The following is a 19,637-nucleotide window of genomic DNA, read 5'->3' as shown; positions in this document are numbered from 1 at the left end:
AACTAAATCTGAAGGGTAGCAGGGGGCTACTTCTGCCTTTATGATTTAACCTGAAAAGGGAGAGGGACAAAGGCTACCTGTGGGACTTCCCAGCACAGAAGCCAATGTTTTTAGGAGCAGTACTTTTCATTTCATAGTGCCTGAGCTGATCCACCTGAGAGCCCTGTGGTTCCAGAAGATCACAAGAGGTGCATTTTTACCCTGTCACATATGGAATTTGGTTTCAGTCAAGTGACTGCATAGTGTAAAACAGATTACTGAAGGATTACCTTGCTCCTGGAGATGTAAATCACTTATCCCCCTCAGCAAAAGTTTAATGACAGCAATGATGGTACTTTCCTCCCTGGGAAAAACTGATAAAGGTTTGCAGCTTACTTCTGATAAATGTTATGGTTATAACAGATCCTGCTTCCATCATGTGGAAAAACAAGCATTCATTAACAGGTTCAAAGGAAGCTTCTTAAAACAAAACTAGGCTGAGGTCTCACTGGTGGATATAAACACACAGACCCTTCATAAACCTCTTCATCACTTTTTATCTGTAATTCAGTTCCAGCCAAGAGCTACAAGAGTTTCACTGGCCCTGTCAGCTGTAACTGAGCACTCCTCAGGATTAAATGTTAGCTTGCAGACCCTGAGATGCCTCTGAACTCAATTCTGGACAGGCCTGCCCCAGGTAAGTGTCTCCAGGACACTCCTTCCAGGTGGGGTTGTGGAGGCTACAGAGGATAATGTGGCTCTTTATGTCTCTCAAAATTATCACAGGTGTGCTTCCAAAACACAGAACCCAACAGAGTAAGCTACATGCCTTAAATCCACCAAACGAGTAAGATACATGCCTTAAACCCACCACAGCACCTAAGCCAAGCACGTATGTGAACTAAAGGTATACTATGATTTAAAAAAACCTGAATACAATCAGTGCTAGCAATACTGCCTAATTGTAATCCAATTAAAATCCTGAATCTTCCAAAAAGAAACTTTCATGCTACAGACTTTCTTGGTCAGTCTTTCCACTGGCATTCCCTGCCTCAGTTTCCAGCCTCGCAGGACTGCTCTGAAGCAGGAGGAGGGTGTTCCAGAGTCATGGGTAAGACATGATCACCATAACTGCATCATCAGAACACCTTGTGAGATGGAGCAGAGGCCATCTGAGAACAACTTCTTTGCCCTACAGAAATGCTTTGGGTACTATTGAATATGAAGCAGTGTAGATAAGGAAACAAATTTAGGAGAGCGTCTAGTAGTTGCTATCTTTAGGCAATGAAATTTGGGAAGGAGTCCAGATCTCAAGGCTCTGCTGCACTTCTCCAGAGGAGTTAGTGAGGTTGAATTTGTGGCTAAAGTTCCACCACTGAAAACTATTTCTGCCTGCTCTTTATACTTATTCAGTGAACATCCTGGCCAGGATTCAACAGATATAGTAAACAACACTTTTTATGACTACTGTGTTTTACAGGGAAGGTCATCAGGGAGATGACTAGTGGGTATCTAAAGGGATCGGTACTTTAAATTAGTCCCTTCTACATCAGAAGTATTATCACATATTTTAAATGGATAACAGTTATAAACAGCAGTAGTTTCAGGGCACTGCAAACACAAGATCTCTGAGGGAAACTATTTGTCCCAGAAATCCCCACTCTGCCGCTCTTGCTCTCCCATGTTGATGTCTGGGATTTTGCTTTGTACCTGATCTGAGACACGATGTCTGTGAGGGCTCCTCCCTGAAGGAACTCCATCAGCACCCAGAGCTCCTCTCCCACAAGGTAGCTCTTGTACATCTCCACAACGTTGACGTGTTGATAGTCCCTCATTATCACCACCTGTAAAACCACAGTGGACAAGTGACCACCACAAAGTCACTCACCACACTTCATCTTCTCCAACCCAGTGAGCGCACACAGCCCTGTGAGCATAGCACAGAGCCTCCATCCCCCCAGTAATACTGTTCTTGGTACAAGCATAATGCTACCAAGAGGAAGATGATCCTGCTCTTCTCCTCCTTTTGCCACACTGATTGCTCCAATGTGGACAGCAGAATTCCCCTGACTTCAGTATACTCACCTCATTGAAGAGGAGCTCCCGGCGCTGCTGCTTCCTCAGATCCATCATTTTCACGGCCACCTGACGCCCTGAGTGCTTCTCCCGAGCGATGCACACAATTCCTGTGGAGCCCTCCCCAATCTTGACATAATTCTCCAGCAATGTCCTGGGATCTCCCTGGTCCACAACCATCCTGAGGGCAGCTTTGAACTGCTCGTGAGTCACAACCACAGGGTCCTCGCTGGGTGGTTGCCCCTTCCCAGCAGAGTCCTGGGGCAGGTGAAGGTTGCTGGAACTGGTCTGGGTCTGCCGGTTCCTGGGGGACCCTGCCGGGGAGGGCCGGCCTGGTGGCACTGCCACAGCCTTCTCTGCTGTTGGGGACTTCTGGGGAGTCCCAGCTTCAGAGACCATCCTGGGGAACTCAGAGGCAGGTTGTTCTGGGGGGAGAGACTGGGCTTTGGCTGCAGGGCTGTGGGGAGAACCCCACTGCTGGGGCTTGAAGAAAGCATTAGGCTTCCAGAAGGACAAAGAGGAAGAGAAAGAAAAAGTGATGGTTGGATTAGCAAGCAGCAAGGTGAGGAATCAGTTCTGTGTCACCCCATTCTGCCCCAGCACACCTTGAAGCAGACTGGAGTCAAGAGCTTCAGGTTCTTGTCTCCAGGTCTGCCCAGCATATAGCTTGGATGAAGATATCCTTGGATGCAGATCTTCAAGAATCCCTTAGGGAACGGGTGCTACACTTTACTCCAAATCGAGACAGTTTAAAGGGAACATGCTTTAAAAAAAACCACCAAGACACAGAACCCACAGAAAAAAACCCCAGCTGCTAAAAAGCATTCCAACCTTGCCACCAAAACTCAGGGGCAACCTGTGCTGCAGAGAATTTGAAAATCCTTTATCCCTCTGTGCCTCTGATCTTTCTTTGTATAAAAGGAAAGGGGATTCATGCCAAGGCTGTAAATCACTTTGATGTCTTGGCCTAATTCCCTTTGGGTAATTACACTGCCTACTGAAAACACTCTCTGCACTTTCTACTGGTACCTGCAGAGCATTCCTGTCGATCAGGCATGGAATTAACTCTCCACTTTGGGAAAAGCACCAGGAACCAGGACAGCTGGAGGCAGCCAGCACGAGACTCCAGCTACACAGAGCCACCTGCCACCTCACTGACTTACAACTGACCTACAGTGAATTTGGATTAGCAGTGCTCGAGGTTTTTGGAGACCTCCCACTCAAATGACAAGCAGGCCCAACCCTGTTTAGTGTAGGAGATGTAGTAAGATCACAGCCTGTGGGAATGTGGCTTCAGGATATGCATTCCCATGCCAGGAAGGATAAATATTGTCCTGCTAATACTCCTGGAAACATTGATTAATTAAAATTCAAGGTGAGGTACAAAATACATTATATATGTACATGTATATATGTAAAATAAACATTATACTTATATAAATATATGCAAAATAATAGTGGATCTGTCAAAGAAGCAACTTCAGAAAGAGCAAGCCCATCATTTATATTATAGGGTAAAATAAAAACCTCAAAGCAAAAAGCTTTTTCTCTCTCACAATTCAGAGAGATTATTAATAAAGTTAATAATATGGGCATGGGAACTGAAAATTGCCAATCGAGAATTTTTTACAAGAGCACTCATTTTCCCTGTCTCAGACAGAAAATAATTGTGTAGGATTTAATTCTATGCACTTTGGGTTTTAATCAAGGATTTTTGTCAAGAGCAGAATCTGCATAAGCCTCACACACGGAGAGGCCCTGGAAAACAGTTTAGCGGCATCAGGGCACAGCACAAATACAACTGCCTGTCAGGAGTTCCTTCCTCCCTGTACACCAGCTCCACCCCTGCAGTCCTGTGCTGACATGCTCACAGCAACACAGAATTTATTTCCCAAATCTTGTTTTGTCTCAGGAGGAAAAAAAAGTTTTACATAACCCAGAGCGTGCAGAAGGGTACACAACACGCGTGCAAGCTCACACAGGTTTGTTTAACCACGCGCAAGTCTCATTTCCTGCTCCTGTAATCTGACAGTCCCCATGTACATGTTTTCTGTCTTGGGACATTTTGAGGTGTCACTGGTTCTCCCACTCCTTCCCTTCATAAGGAAGGTGCGCTCAAACTTCCCGTGGTGCCTTTCAAGGCACCATTTCAGCCAGCTACCCAGCCAAGTGGTGGGTGTTCCATCTCTGGAAGTGTTCAAGACCAGGCTGGAGCGGCCTGGTCTAGTGGAAGGTGTTCCTGCCCATGGCAGGGGGTGGAACTGGATGGACATTAAGATCTCTACCAACCCAAACCAGTCTGGGATTCCATGATTCAGTTATATCCCTGTCCCTTTCATCTGCAGTTACACATTTCTCACACATCATCAGCTCCATCAGAGCAGGAGATCCAGGTTTTCATCATCAGAGGCTGGCAAGAACATCTTAGATAAACACCTACCAGGGATGGTACAGATCCCTTACCGGAGTAGGGAGATAGATTACATATCTTCCAGGTCCTCCCTACTCCTCTTCTCTGACAAACAGCTGGAGTTCAAACACTCCCAGGCACATCCACTTGGCTGGTAACTTCTGCTCCTGCTTGTGGAAGGGCTGAGCCTGGCAAAGACACTCTGTCTAGGGAAGACAGAAGTGGCCAGTTCCAGGTACTCAGGGACAGGCCTCCAATCAGTGTAGATCAGCCCAGAGTTACTGAGACAGCAATAAGAGCAGTTTGTGCTACACAAGGATTGCATTCCTTCAAAATCCTCTCCCTTGGAAAGGAAACCCACTGTGCCCAAAACCTTGAGCCTGGATCCTTATGCAAACTGCAAGACGCTGGATTGGAGACATCCCCTTCGTGCAACACCCTTCAGAACAGTCAGGTTGGCTTGGACAGTGGTTCCTATCATTGTCCTCCCAGTTCAGGGACTTCACAGCTGCTGGAAATCAGCCTGGCCCAGCACCAACTTTGAAACCACCAGACAAGCCATGCAAAGAAGACAGGTGCTGGGTCAGCCCAGAATGGAAAAGAAGCAATGTCTGCATTTCCTATCCAGTACCAGGAACCAGAGATTTTCTGCAGTTTAGCAAGAAATGAGTCATCCATTCAGGACAGCTTTCCTGGGGGAGCAGTAGCTATGAGCTGTCCCACCCTTTCCAAAATCCAACAGTCTGATTTCCTGTGTGACAGCACCGTGGGTGCTAATGCAAACCCTGCTGCTGTAGCAGCCGGCAGATACAGCTATAACCAACACACTCTCCTGAGGTAGCTCTAGTTTGCACAGGCAGAAGAATACACTGCTAATGCAAATCATGGCAATTTCCCAAATGGCAAAGGCTCTTTGGTGCCAGCAGAATGGCATTGCAGTTATGCCTTTACCTCGCAGAAGGTAACGACCAAGACCCCTCGTCCTTCCCAGCCCACGCTCCCGCAGCTCCGCCAAACTGTCTGCTGGAGATCTGGCTGCCATCCTGAGCTGTGCCTCGCAGCATCTCGTGAAGCTCAGGCGGACCACACATTTCCCCTGCCCAGGACTATTTTGATTCCAACGTTAATCATAACAAGAACAGATGGTTGCCCGATGTTTGCAATTAAATTGGCTGTATATGTAACCTCTGGAACTGTAAAGTCAACACTGCACTCCAGTGAATAACTCTTACCTTGATCTGCAGGGGAGGGCCTGGCTTGTTTGAGGCGCCGGATGAGGGGAACATGCTGCGCAAGAGCCTCCTCTTCAGGCTGTTCTCCCGGGATTTGGAGTTGGGGCTGCCCTCCCCCGAGGGCCTGGCGTTGGACTGTCGCTGAAGCCAGCCTTCTTCTGGGCTCTTCATCGCCGTCTCGCTCTCCCCCGGCACAGCGGGCACGTGCTGCAGCCCCGAGGCGCGCTGCAGACAGCTGCCATCGGCGCCCTGGAACTCCGACGGCCCCAGGGACTGGGCTTTTGTCACCATTCCGTTGGGATGAGACTGCCCTTCCAGGCGAGGCTTGTAATCCGGCCACATGGTCTGCCTCCGGGCCACCTTGGACCCACCATTGCAGCTGAGGTAGTTCCCATACTTGTCTGCCCAGTCTCCTTCAGGACTCTGAAGGTACATGTCTGGGGGTCTCTCGTCTCCCAGGAGCCCAAGGGACTGGGCCCTCCTCCTGCTGGTGGGGCTCCTGCCCCTCAGAGTGTTCGAGCTGATAGCAGAAAGCTTCTGGATGTCATTGAGCAACCCAGAGATGTAGCCTTCCACTTCCACGGTGCTGCCCCGTACCACGGTCTGGGAAACAAAAGGGAAGGTGAGAAACAAGTCAGAGTTGTAAGACTTGAAGCTCAGTTTATCTTGCCAAAGGTTAAATTTTGTACATATAGCTAAAGACAACTCAAGGAGTTCAGGGAAAATTACAATTTTTTGTCTTTTGTTTCATCGTCCTTTACTGGGGGATAAAAAAGGAGTCCTTGGGTCAGAGTGCTGTCAGCCAGAACAGTCAATTTTGCTGTGCTCACATTCTAAAAGCAAAACTGGGATATTTCAAAACTCCTGGCTTTCTTGTGCTGAAACTGTGTGACACTACATCACTAATGCACTCACCAAGCTCCTGAAATACTAGTTCTCAGAAGTTCCAGCATGCTGCAAGCTCCATTTGCAAAACTCACCCTTGCTGTGCCAACACAAGGTTCATCTCTCCCCTGAAGCACGCTCAATAGCGTCGTAATCAGCCTCCGTCAGTCTGCTTCTCCTCAATTTCTGCTAATACATCTCAATCCTGACCAGTGCAGACCGTGCTGTTCCAACTCTGCCTCCCTGCTCTGCTCTGCCAAGCTATTATAATTAAAAACTATGAACAAAGGGTCACAGCAGCCCACAACTGCCTTGTAAGCAAACGCTGAAGAACAAGGCTTCCATCCAAACAGGCACCAGCTCTGTACAAGTAGGACACTTTAAGCTGTTGGTATATTATGTAGCGTTCTTCCTTGTTTTTTTTCTGGAACTGAAAAGCTTACAGAAGCTTTTCTAGTGCTGGGAACCAAAATGTTTCATTTCTCCACAGAAATTTGCAGCACAGGATCACTCCTACACTTTCATGAACCTCTGCCTGAGGAAAGTCCTTCCCTGGAGTGACAGCAATCTCCTGTTTGCTGACTGAGCTCCAGGGATCTTCTAAACATGCTGAATTAATTATACTGAGACTAATATTTAGCTGGTGCAACACAGTAGCTCCAGCAATTTCAACAGAATGACACCACAGTGCACAAATGAGCACCTGGTTTGCTCAGTGTCTGAGAATGAAAGACAGAACAGAAGATTTTTGTTCAACAAGGTGAAGAAAGGACAACTCAACTCGCTCCATGGCGCACACACGAGCTGCAGCTGGAAATTCTGGTCTTCACTCCTACTCCCTCACCACACACACACCCCTTCCTCCACAGCCCAGCTACTGTCACAGAACAACGTGCTGGGGACACAAACTTTTTGTCCAGAATGGACAAAAGTAATTCCAGAAAGACGTGTGTATTCTCAAAATAAGAAGTCTCCAACAACATGCAATGGCCTCTCCAGAAAATCCACTCCAGTGCTCTCCTCCCCTTCTAGCTAAAACTCCCTACAAATAGATCACTCCCATGAAGTCAGATCTAGCCCCAGCAGACAGGGAAGATGTGAATTAATCTTGCTTTGCTGCTGTGTTTAAGGACTGCATCAGATTAATGAGGAAACATCCAAATTGGAGCCAAATCTATATGGAATGCTCTTACATAGATCATGCCTTACTGACCAAAACTGAGAAATTATAACAAGAAAAGCACCTTTTAATAAGCCACACACAAACCCAGGAACTACTCTGATAGTTGAATCCAGGACTATATATGAGGGCTTGGCCAACTAGCACTTGGGAAAAAAAAAAAAAAAAAGACCTAATTGACTGGTATCACTGAACAGGAATTAATTCAAATGGCGTTTACCAGAAACAGTCAGCTTTGTTATGCAGTCTAAGAGAGTGTTTGCACTTGGAATTACTGGGAAAAAATAGTGTTAGTTTAAGATGATTCTTTAGTTTTTAAAGACTGTTGGGTATTCTATCCTTGTTCTCTTAAGGATTTGCACCTTCTTTCAGCTTTTACCATCCTCGGGTTTAGTAAGTCAGATATGAATGTCCTGACCAGCGTAAGGCTCAGGGTGAACTCCAGGAAATCTCTTCACACACATTTCTGTTTCAACAGTGATGCCTCACACTATTTTTTGAGCATCCATTGCCTAATACTTGAGGAAACTTGGTTTGCTCTGGGAATGCCATGGGTGCAGTGTCCAGAGCCTCACTGAAGTCAAGATACAGGGGAGTGCTATCACTTCTCCCTGACCCAAAGCCCCCTACCCTGTGATTGATGAAAACTGGGTTGCTTGACATGACTTTTTTCTTGATAAATCCATACTGGCTGCCAGCTATTACCCTGCTATCTCCTTGGAAGCGGCTGCAAATAGATTACTTGCTTATTTGTTCCAGTCTCTTTCTGGGGATAGAAATTATTTTGACTGATCTGCAATTCCTTGAATTTCATTAGGCCCAACTGACTTGAAAATATGCAACTTCTTAGCTAAGTCTCATTTCTGTTCCTGTTCTTTTCTTTTTCCAGCCTACATTCTCATCCCTTCATGCTCATGCTAATTGTCAGCCCACTGATCACACTTAATAAAGACCAGAGAATAATCATTAAACACTTAGGAATTCTCAGTGTCATCTGACAACTTTCTTCCAAAATCAGCAGTGAACAAATTCTTTCCTTCATCCTCCTCAGTGCACTCACGATGTCTTCCTTAGTGCCCTTTATGTTCTTTAAGAATAACATCTCTTTTTGTGCCTTGGCCTTCCAGTTTTGCTTCTACATGAATTTCTTTTCTCTTTGGCCTTTATAACTTGACCTAGTTTCTACCCTTCTGAGCAATCCTCCTGCAGTTTAAACTCATTAAAGAACTCCTGATCTAACCAAGTTGGTCTCTTATTACACATTTTATCTCTTCTCTGGATTGTGCTCCTATCCCCTACTACATTTTGAACCTCAAAGCACATTCAGGACACCAGGCAATAACCTCCTGCCTTTTTTTTTTTTTTCACCTTTTCTTCCTAAGCAAGTTTTTCCTTTATAAAACAGCATCTGCTCAAAGATCCTGATGGGCCATTTCATTTGCAGGTTTGATTATGTACTAAATCTTGCATTATACCAAATATAGTCCCCTTTAGTCCCCATGTTTTAAGCACCTGTACACATATATTCATCAGATAGACAACTCTTTTATATCCCTCCTAAATTCCCAAGTAGCAACATCTCTATTTTACAACGAACCATTCAGTTTTTAGGCCCCCACAGGGTTCTTTTAACTGGCAACAAAAACCTCCCCCAAGCTAGCAAGACTTTAAGCACAGTATTTCTGTCACCATCTTTCATTTCCTTTCCGGAGAGGTCACCATGAAGTTGCCTTTTCCCACAGCATGTTCCTCCTGTCACTTACGCAGTCTCCAGATGCCAGTACCAGCAGCCATCTAAAACCACCCATCTACAGGAATCACTTGTTTTCCCTTACTGAAGGACATTCTACCATTACTATGTCCCACTTTCCATTAAAATGCCAGTTTATTAACCATTTTAGTCCAGACCCTAGTTTAGTCCTTGTTGTCCTTACTTGTCGATGAACAGCAAGGCAGCACTACCCTGCTTTCTCTCTCCCACTCAGGCTTCCCAGGCAACTTAATTACCAGCCAAATTTGCTCACCCACGAAAACGACAAACCTGCTAAAACAGGTCTCTCCATGAACTCTTCTCTTGGCTTCTCTGTACAACAGCTGAATGCATCCTGGTCCTGTCATCTACCACAGGAGCTTTCACAGGTCCCTGTCACAGTGACAGGCAGCCAGCTGGTTATTTCAACACTGACAGCAACAGGTCAGGATCCTACTGTCCTTATTCCTGATGAAGTTCCTATCACCTTGGGCTATCAAAGCCTGCTATCCACTGAATTCCATAGAGATACCGCTCTTAGTCCCATTCATGGGGCAATGGAAACAGTGCCTCAACTTGGAGGCAACTCCCCAAGGAACAGGAAAGAACAGTCTCCCTCTCTTACCTTCATAGGCTGGAGCTGCATCCTCGTGATCCTTGAAGGGTCTACCACTGGCTTGGGGCGCCTCAGCGTGTCCAGAATATTCTGCCATTGAGGTGGCAGGCCCACAAATTTGCCCTCCTTTGGGTCAAACGAGGTGTGGACACGGTGCTCAAAGTTCTGCGGGGCTGAGATCTCGGGGCGTTTCTTCTTCTTCTTGCGGAACATGATGCCTGAAGAGGAGAAGGCAACGCTGTGAGTGCCTGTCTAGGGCTGAAGTGCCCAACCAGCAAAATCACATATCAATTCTATGAGTTAATTATGTTGTATTGAGAACATTCTCCAGCGAAAAGCACTTTAACAGGAGCTGATCACCTGCTTTTACAGATGAGGAAACAGACACCAAGAGAGTGATGATTTGCCCAAGGCCACCTCACAGGTTCATGACCGAGGTGGGATTTCTAGTGACTTCCTTTATTTCTACAAATTCATATTACCTGATAAAATGATTAAAAACAATAACTTAGAGATACATATTTATATTTTACCTGTTTACCTACATTAAATGGCTTGGAGTCCAGCCAGTTAGACAGCATTGATTCCACCACAAGGCTAGAATTTAAGGTGGCTATAAACAGGGCTCAGGTTTTCTTCTCACTGCTTATGCCAAGTAAGTAATATCCACTTGATTCCCATTTAAATACAGCAGAGCTGTTGCCAAAGGAAGAGCTGCCCGAGACTGACTCTGGATCTCAGTTTTTCTTGCTTAGACAGAGGGCTCAGGAGGGAGAGAGGAGGTGGTAGGTGGAAATCAAACTCTGTCAGCAGGTAGCTGAAGAAGCTAAAATTAAAAACTAAGATTCCTTTCCCTTGGGGGCTGAGACAGACAGCTTGTGTGAACAGCCAGTGCAAGTGCAACAAGCCAAAAGCACCTAACACTGAAACATACCCAAACACAGGAGACATCCAAAATCAGAATTAAGAATTTATAACCAAAAAAAGATACTTAGATAGAAAGCTAAGAGATTGGACCTTTTTGAAATTGGGAAGTTATGAAGGAAAAGGAAGAACCGGAGTTCCATATGCAGTCAAGAGGTGGGAAAGCTGGAGGACTGCAATGGATTGACACAACATCTTCAAAAAACCAGATAGTGAAGGTAGGGTGAGGTAAGGAGGTTTTTTATGGAGAGCCAAGTTTTTCACAGTGGGGAGTGGTGGAAGTGAGAGACAGGCATAAATCAAAACAGGAGTGGTCCTGACAGGATAGAAGGAAAAGCTTTCCTGTGACCAGGAGAGCCCAGCATTTCAGCAGCCTGCCCGGGCAGGCTCCATCCTCAGGGGTTTGCTCTCAAAGCCAAAGCCCTGAGTAATCCAGCCTGACCCTCTGAGCTGACCCTGCCTTGAGCAGGGGGGTTGGGCTGCACCTCTCAAGGTCCCTTCTCTTCTGAAATGTTCTATGACTGTATTCACTGCTTTGGGAAAAAGCTGCACATGCTTTTTAAAGCAATTAACATCCACCAATAAACAAAAATAACATTTATATGCTCTTCCTCTTCCACAAACAACATTACTATTGGCATTTGCCTCTCACTAACACTGCTTACAGCTATGAATGCCATCTCTTCCCTGACATCAGACTGAAGATTTTTGCCACTTAATCTTCAACTTTGTAGCAGTCACTCTTCCCCTGTACAGGACCTCAGCGTCCAACTATTTGTGCTGAATAAATATTTATAAGGGTCAGAGAGACAGAGAGATAACCTGCTGTGGTGTAGACATGAACACACTTCTAGAGGACAACAGTCTCCAAAATCAGCACATCACAGTGAAATCTATGTCAAACATTTTCCAGGTTGTCCCACTCTAAACTTGTTTAGGGAGCAAAGTGCAGCCGCCAGCTGAACAATGACTTTGCGCCCTGGTGCTAGACTGGGGTCTTGAAAATCCAATACACACTGGCTCCCAGTTTGGTTACCACAATCCTGCCGTTACAGAGATAGGAAGTGTTTGTATGGCAGAGAAGGACCTTTGCTCCATCTAACCTCCCAGTCATGCAATCCATCCTTGGATTCACACACACTGTCCCATTGCAACAGCCTACTAAAGACACCTCACAGGTGAAAAAGAAAACAAAAGGTTAGGAAACTAAAAAACAAAAAAAGTACTTACAAAAGAGGCTAGAAGCAACTGCTCTGCCTAGAAGATTCTGCAGCCAGAATAATCTTTGCTTAGAACAAGCTCCAATGAAAACTCAAATACGCCTTAACGGAGAGCTTATGGGAAGGGTGTCTGTGCTCCAGGTCTGTATTGCAGCTCCTCAAACACAGTGATTCATCTCTTGGGCCCCTTAGGTGCTGCTTATTAACTAATAATCACAACTAAAGTCAGAGGGCAATTCTTTAAGGAAAAAAAGCGCAGACAATCCCAGAAAGGAAAGATAGTCTAATAGCTTGTGGTGTTAGTGCTCAAACCAACAGCTGAAGCTGCTGAGGAGCTTCAGAGCCTCCAAGGAAAGCAGGGAGTATCTCTGTAGTATTACAGCAAGTGGTTCAGTTCTGAATCCTTGACTACATGTCAGGTATGACAGCTCCTTGATCCACCTTGACCCAGCCAGAGCGATCCCAGTGATCTTACTATTTCAACCAGTATCTCTCCTGCTCCTACTCTCACAGCTTCACAATGAGAAGATACCCAGGCCATAGCAGACAGTCTCAAGTTTGCTCTTTTAAGTGCTTCATGTGGCAAAGGGTCCTGTGAAACAGGGTGTTACAAATGTCACAATCATTAGCACTTTTAGCATCAATGGTTTTCTGAACATGTCAGGTATTTCCCCAGAAAAAAAATTATTCTGGCTTAAGTGCTTCAAAACGCAAATTTTTAAAGCCCAGGTGATATTTTGGCCCCAACCAGAACAGTGGCTCTGTTTCACCACCTCAGTTTGCAGAAGCAGAAACACAACACTACATTTGTATATTTACATTAAACCCCTATCCCTGGCAATCAACACATGGACTACACTTGGACCCTATAGCCAAAAGCATGCTTCCAAAACCCAGAAAGGAGCACCTACTGAGTTCCTGGTCAGTTTTAAGTGACTGGTTGGCATGGCCTGCATCTACCTTATTGGCTTAAAACAGACAGCTTAAAAACAACAAAATGTAATCAGCTCCAAATACAACACACCCCTAGGCACCCAATGGCATTTGCTTTATATGGTCAGCATCAATCCCTGATTATAAAGAGATCAGACAGGTGGTTTAAAGGTAAACTGCATTAAGATCAAACAAAATACATACACTAAAAATAGTTATTTGAAATCCAATGAATTCTAATAATCTTGCTAGGTTTTGCATCTCATTGAGGAGGTCTGTATTTAACCAGTCTCCTTTCACTTTGTGGTTTTCATGCAAGACCTATTTACTTGTATTTCCAATACCCAGCTAAAGAACGTTTATTGTTAAATAAAACACATAAAACCAGCCCTTCTCTAAGTCAGTAAGAAATTCATAAGAACATTTTATGCATATAAGATTTTGTAAATCAAGTAAAACCTGTATTTAAACATAGGCAGCATCCCTTTAATATAACAACACAAATACTGTGACACTGATTTTATAATAATCTACTACACTTTAGTCTTTCATTCAGTGCTGACAACTGTACTGTAAGAAATGTCACAAACATAAATAATAAAAGTCACTACCACAAGACAAAAGCAGTCGGAGATTGAAATTCTCTCAGCGATCCATTCCTGCTCCCTGGGAAACCACGTTAGGTTTTTCAACTCCAGATATAGCTGTTCCTAGATGATACAGTTCCAAAAGCTGTCACATCTGCCAGTGAGCACGAGAAAAAATCCCACAGCCAGCAGATCCAGAGCAGGGGGAGGGATCAGCTGAGAAGGAGGGGCAAGAAGGGAGAGGGGTCAGGCTCAGATGAGAGGAAGGGGTGGGAAGATTAAGGATGGAAGGGGAACTGTGAGTTAGTAAGGAAGAGAGGAATGGGTGGGAGACAGGCAACCCGAGGAGGAGGGCACAGAAATGAAGCAACACCACCGGAAAAAAACAACAAAACAAAGCAGATAAATGTTATCAGGAGTGGCTCGTTCCAACGCCCAGACAAAGGCAGCAGCGAGCACTGCCTTCTCACCCGACCTGCCTCCACCCTGCTCACGTCCAGCCACACGTTCCGCTAGGACACCGCGCCGTACGGACCCGTGCTAGTACCCTCCCTCACTCACACATGCACTTGATGATAGCACGGCAGCACAGAGCTACTTCAGTCTCACTCGTGCAGTTTCCAGTTAAAAATAAGCTCTCCCTCCCCCTCCTTGCTGCAGCACTGAACTCGCTCATCAGCTCATTGCGTCGCTATCGCAGATCTGGACGCAGCTCCCTACATTCCTCCTGCCCCGGACGAGAGATAACGCTTGGTCTCTGAGCTCAAGAAAGCCATTCCCATAATTTCCAAGTCCTCCCACAGCTGATCTGCCAAACTGCTCTGCCTAGCTCCAAGAGGAGAGGGAGAGAAGGAGAACTCTTCCTATAGGACCTGAGGAACTGCAATATGCAGATTGAGTTTGCAGTGGGAAGATGAAGGTCCCAGAGAACCCGCCAATAAAAAGAAAAAATGCGTTATTTCCATACTCTGCTACTCAGGTCACTGTCATGTGCTACATTTGAAATGGATTACAGGTTAACTAGGCCATTATCCATGCACGTCATATGCATGGGTTCACACAAATGTATGTGTGAATATGCACACACGGAATTTCACTGCATCCCATACCTTCTAAAATACTCATGTTTGCAACACTCTTATTATTTATAACAAGCCATAAACGATCATAGCAGTTTGCAAACAAAGGGAAATGACAGGTTAGGTCCCTAAAGAGCTGACAAAACCAAATGTGACTTCACACAGCAAGGAATGGCAACAAGGGTCAATGAAAGGGAGAAAGAAAAGCCAAATGGTCCAAAATCTGAAATGGGGTCTAAGAGCACTGCCCTGACACCTTCCACATTTGTCTGCAATTCTAGTTTTAGAAATACTGGTTGAAGTACTTTTTTATCCTCCTAAAGGAAGAGTGGATATTTCCTTGGTGCGCCATTCCTTTCCTCATTTCAAGTCCTTTCCTTCTACTCCTTTCTCCCTCACCAGCCCCCATGGCAAAGCTGCGTGTCAGAGCAAAGCAACAGCACAGCAAACTGATGTAATGCTCTAAATCCTGCCCAACCACACATGAGAGCACAGATTGTAATATTACACTAGAAATAAGCTTAGGGAGAGACATATTTGTTATATTGGTGGGTTTGTTTCTGAGAAATGAGAAGAACAGCACAACCGGCTTGACATTTTTTGCTGTGCCTCCACTGAGCAGGGTCTGAAGGCTTCTGAAGGCTCTGGTGCTGCCTCTCTCCCCTGTTCCAGTTCCTTGCTCATAAATTAGGACTAAAACCTAAAACCCAGTGAACGCCTATTTGCTCAGCTTGTTTGGGACGCTGCTGGGTTACATACTTTTAGATGTGTTTTAGCTATACCATACCAACTTCATTCTGGGACATATATAAAAGCACTTGCAAAGAAAAGACCTCTTGAACTTTCCAAAACCAGTACAGACATGTCCCAGATGCTAATGGGCTTTATCCCTTGACAAATAACAAAGTTTTCCATTATTTACAGTCCCCTAGAAATCCCAGCTGAAGTCACCATCCAATTGTGTCTGTCTCTGAAGTCAGGCCCCACCCTCTAGAGGTTTCATCTAAACAGACGAAAGGTGAGGAAAGGGAATTATTATCCTCATTTGCAGATGAGACAGAAAAAAAATTACTAGCCCTGTTTCTTCCCAGCTATGTCTAGATTAGCAGATCTACAACATCTCCCAGGTATGCCTCCTGGCTGCTTTTTAACTTTATATCAAGGCCAGATCCAGGCCCAACACACCCTGGCTTCCACAGAGAGAAAATACGGGTGCAGGGCCCCAGTGGAGGCCAAGACACACTCTGACTGCAGGTTGCATCTGGACACCAGCACATAGGTCCAGATGCCTTGACAGAACCCAGCAGCGCAGAACAGAAATCACCCCCAAACCTCAGCTGCAGTCCAGTGCCTTCATTACAAGACCAGCCTTTCCCACCTGGGCTCAGTGTGTGAGAGGGTAGAGCCACCAAACACTGCTGCATCACCAGGGAAGGCAGCTCACTCATTGTGGCCTCGGCACGCAGAGCCAGAAGGACGTGTGCTGCAGGTCACCAGGCTGAGACCAAAGCCACGACGACTCTGAGCCTTTTCCCCCACCTTTTAGGTGATTCATGTGGCTTGTGTCCTGTTCTGGCTATACCAAACCACACAGCACTGCACCTCTAACACTCACCTCACACCTACACCCCTCCCTGATCCCGGTCCAAAGAGCAGCTGCGTTGTTCCACATGGATTTACTGACATTATTTTGCCATGAAGGATGCATCAGGGTTAAAAATAAGTTGCTGTATTTTGCTGTTAATCAAAAGCACCACAGAGCTTCAAGACAGTCCTTGAAAGACTCAGGACTTCAACTCTCTACTGTCTTGTGTGACAGATCCATTCAAAATCATCATAAAAGTACTACTGAGATTAGAATAAGAACATTTAAGTTCCTGTCTCCAAAAATTCACATGAATAGTAACACCTTACATATCAGACAAGAGGTTATGTTGGGACAAGCCAAAGGGCCACATCTGGCATGCAGGGTCACATGGCAAGGGAAGGAGCCAAGGCACTGGGCTGCAACACTGGGCACCACGTCCTGTAGCTCCATGCAAGCACTGGAACCTCAGTGCGCTCTTGCATGGCTCGCAGATCCAGCTGCCTCTGGCACGTGGGGTTATGAGAGGGAAGCTGCAGCTCTGTGCTGCAACCGGGAACAGCACAGATTTTACTGTATGCAGGAAGAGTCACACACTCAGGGAGCAGGACTAAATTCTCACAAGCAGACTTGTCCCAGCAGAGGCACTGGTGACCTCTGTCCTGGACAAGTATTCTCACTCCAGCAGCACAGCAAAGAACTGACGGAGACGCCCCAGAAATTCCCCAGATCACCCAAGTATAGAGATGCAAGAGTTAAACTTCCTTTCAGCCAACACTAAACAATCTCAGTCCTCAGTCCCTAGTTATGCTCATCATGTTCTCCCAAAGAGAGCTACAAATATATTTAATTGCTGTCAGCAGCCTGCAAGGCAGTTTGCTTGTGTTATCCCCACAGGATAACTGATGGGAAAACTGCAGCCCAGGCAGTGTGCCCCAAAACACGGAAGGGACAGACTCACTTAAACCCCACAACCTGCCTGACCGTCAGTGCCTTCCTGCTCACTGCTGCCAACACTGAGATGCAAATTTAAATTGCAACAGACAAGTCTTCTCCCAGGGAATATCGGTTATCCTGCTCTGTTTGCCATGACTGTGAGTGTTCACACAGTCCTCTGTACATTAAAACCTGAGGTACACTCCTAACATGAGATAAATGACTGCTATTGGCTACAGCTACACTCTGTTCATCAATTAATTACAAAATAATTTAACTACTAACACTACAAGTTAAACAGCTGAGCCCTAGAGAAAGTGTAATTTCCTGAGACATTTTTGAGGGAAATAGACTTCAACTTTTAGTCTATAGGCATCCTCCATTCCCACTGCTCTCTTTTGCCAGACAAATGGAAGGTCAGTCACAGAACAACAGTATCATTGCTAAGACAGAATAGCAGGGCATTAGTCCTCGAACCACATGGTAATCCTGCAACTTTAGAAACCATAATGAGGAATTCCTTAAAAACAAGACCTGCAGCAGCCAAGTGCTGATTTTGTGCTCCATTGCACTAAGTCTATGCCATTATAACTCAAAGTCAGTGAGACTGAAACAGGGTTGGTGCCACAGGCAAGGAAGGCAGTCCCCAGTCCAGAACCCCCCCCGCCCCCAACAAGGTGTCAGAGTCTGCTGTGCTCTCTGCAGCCTTCAGTGCTGAGCAGCACAACTCCTGGTGAGCCTTCAGGTGCTCCTGCTCACTTGTGTCCTGCCCAGGTACAGAGCTCATGTGCTGCTCCAAATGAGATGCAACTTCAGCAGGGTACCCCCTGTGAGTACCCAAAAAACCCTCAAGTGCAATACAGAGCTCAGAGCCTGGCTGTGTTTTTACTTGCAATTGGGCTAAGCTAGTCCAAGCTGCTTTAAGCAATTTTGTTTAAAGCAATTTACACAAATATTTAGCTCTTTTCTCTGCTTGTGAATTTCCCTAAGCATATTAGAGAAGTAGGTTAAAAAGAGCTCTTTTTTCCTGATTGGAGGCAGGACAGACAAACTTTAAAGAATTCTCCTTAATTAATTTCATTCTCCTTGGGAATGAAAACCATTTTGTGACCAAGCAAGTTTTGTTTCTCATTTTTGCAAGCCTTGGCAGCAGGACCCAGGGTGGCCTTCCCAGGTACATCCATACTCACACCCATCTAGACAGAAACAACCCCTGTGCAGGGAGCAGGCTTTCCATCTGGGAGCACAGTTACTAACCCAGCAAGCTATTTCCTGATAGCTCTTTCCACTATGTGATCAGCTTTACTTCTAGATTCATGAACCATTATTCACACAGCATGCAGGACATACATACCAAGGCAGCAGTGAATATTAAAATCAATATAAAGCTTCATCACACCATCAGGAATGAGACTTTTCCATGGGACAGGGCTGGAGAGAGAGCCAGGCAGCAGGTTCCCTTCCCCAGCAGCTGTGTTAGGGGCTGACTCAGGTTGTACTCAGACTCAAAAAAGCAAAGACTGGGCAAAGGTCTGTTACTCTCCGTACATCCCCCAGCCTCACCTGAGAGCTTGCACTCACCAGACACAAATTGCTCTTCTGTTTTTTCAGTGCTCTGTCCCCAAATACATTAAAGCATTAATGTCCTGGCAAAGAAGAAAGCAAATATTAACAGACAGGACTGTTTTGTCTCACTGCAAATACTTGCCTGTATGCATTGGTTACCTGACAAAAATAATTAAGTACAAACGCTCAATAAAACCATATATTGTAACTTAAATAGGACGAGATTAGGCAGCTTTCAGCCAGGCAAAACACACTCACACACCCAGCCCCACACGAGTACTCCAGCATAGCTTCAGGAGGTATTCTGAAAGGATCCTGGCCAGCACAGCAGCCAGCAGGTTGGGAATACAGACAGGAGGGGTTTAACCAGACCCCTCTGTAAGGTATGGTGAGGGTCCTTGCAGATACAAGATACTTAAGAGCAGATATTGCTCTGTCTCCTGTAAAGGCGATGAGTATGCATGTTCCTGACATGCTGTCTGCTCTCTCAAGCATCATCCGTAATAATTTTTAACCCCTTCTTCACCCCAAGGTTTTAAGATCATCACCCTGCAAGATTCAACAAGGCATTTTCTCTCCACGTTCCCCATCCTCTTGAGTGTCCGTTGACTGAACCACCGGACCTCAGCCCCACACGTTGTCCCACCTCACAGACCCTGGAAAGTAAAAACCACAGGAT

At 45.7% G+C, this 19,637-nt stretch overlaps 1 protein-coding gene across 3 annotated transcripts in view; it reads right to left on the bottom strand.

The window, feature by feature from the left end:
- The window catches only part of PAK6 (p21 (RAC1) activated kinase 6), a gene marked incomplete at both ends in the record, with an annotated part of 36,087 nt that overhangs the window by 4,341 nt on the left and 12,109 nt on the right, over nucleotides 1-19,637 (bottom strand). For 2 of the 3 annotated variants that reach the window (XM_082283640.1, XM_082283638.1), the window contains 4 exons: nucleotides 1,690-1,823; nucleotides 2,065-2,556; nucleotides 5,698-6,300; nucleotides 10,138-10,346. In XM_082283640.1, the coding sequence (XP_082139766.1) occupies nucleotides 1,690-1,823; nucleotides 2,065-2,556; nucleotides 5,698-6,300; nucleotides 10,138-10,341 (1,433 nt within the window). Of the gene's footprint in view, nucleotides 1-1,689; nucleotides 1,824-2,064; nucleotides 2,557-5,697; nucleotides 6,301-10,137; nucleotides 10,347-19,637 lie in introns of those variants that run through there. The other variant, XM_082283639.1, reaches the window with a different exon arrangement.

Source organism: Coloeus monedula (assembly GCF_965178545.1).
Source record: "Coloeus monedula genome assembly, chromosome: 6".
In the NCBI taxonomy this organism is placed as follows: Eukaryota; Metazoa; Chordata; class Aves; order Passeriformes; family Corvidae; genus Coloeus; species Coloeus monedula.
This window is presented reverse-complemented; position numbering and strand designations above follow the sequence as displayed.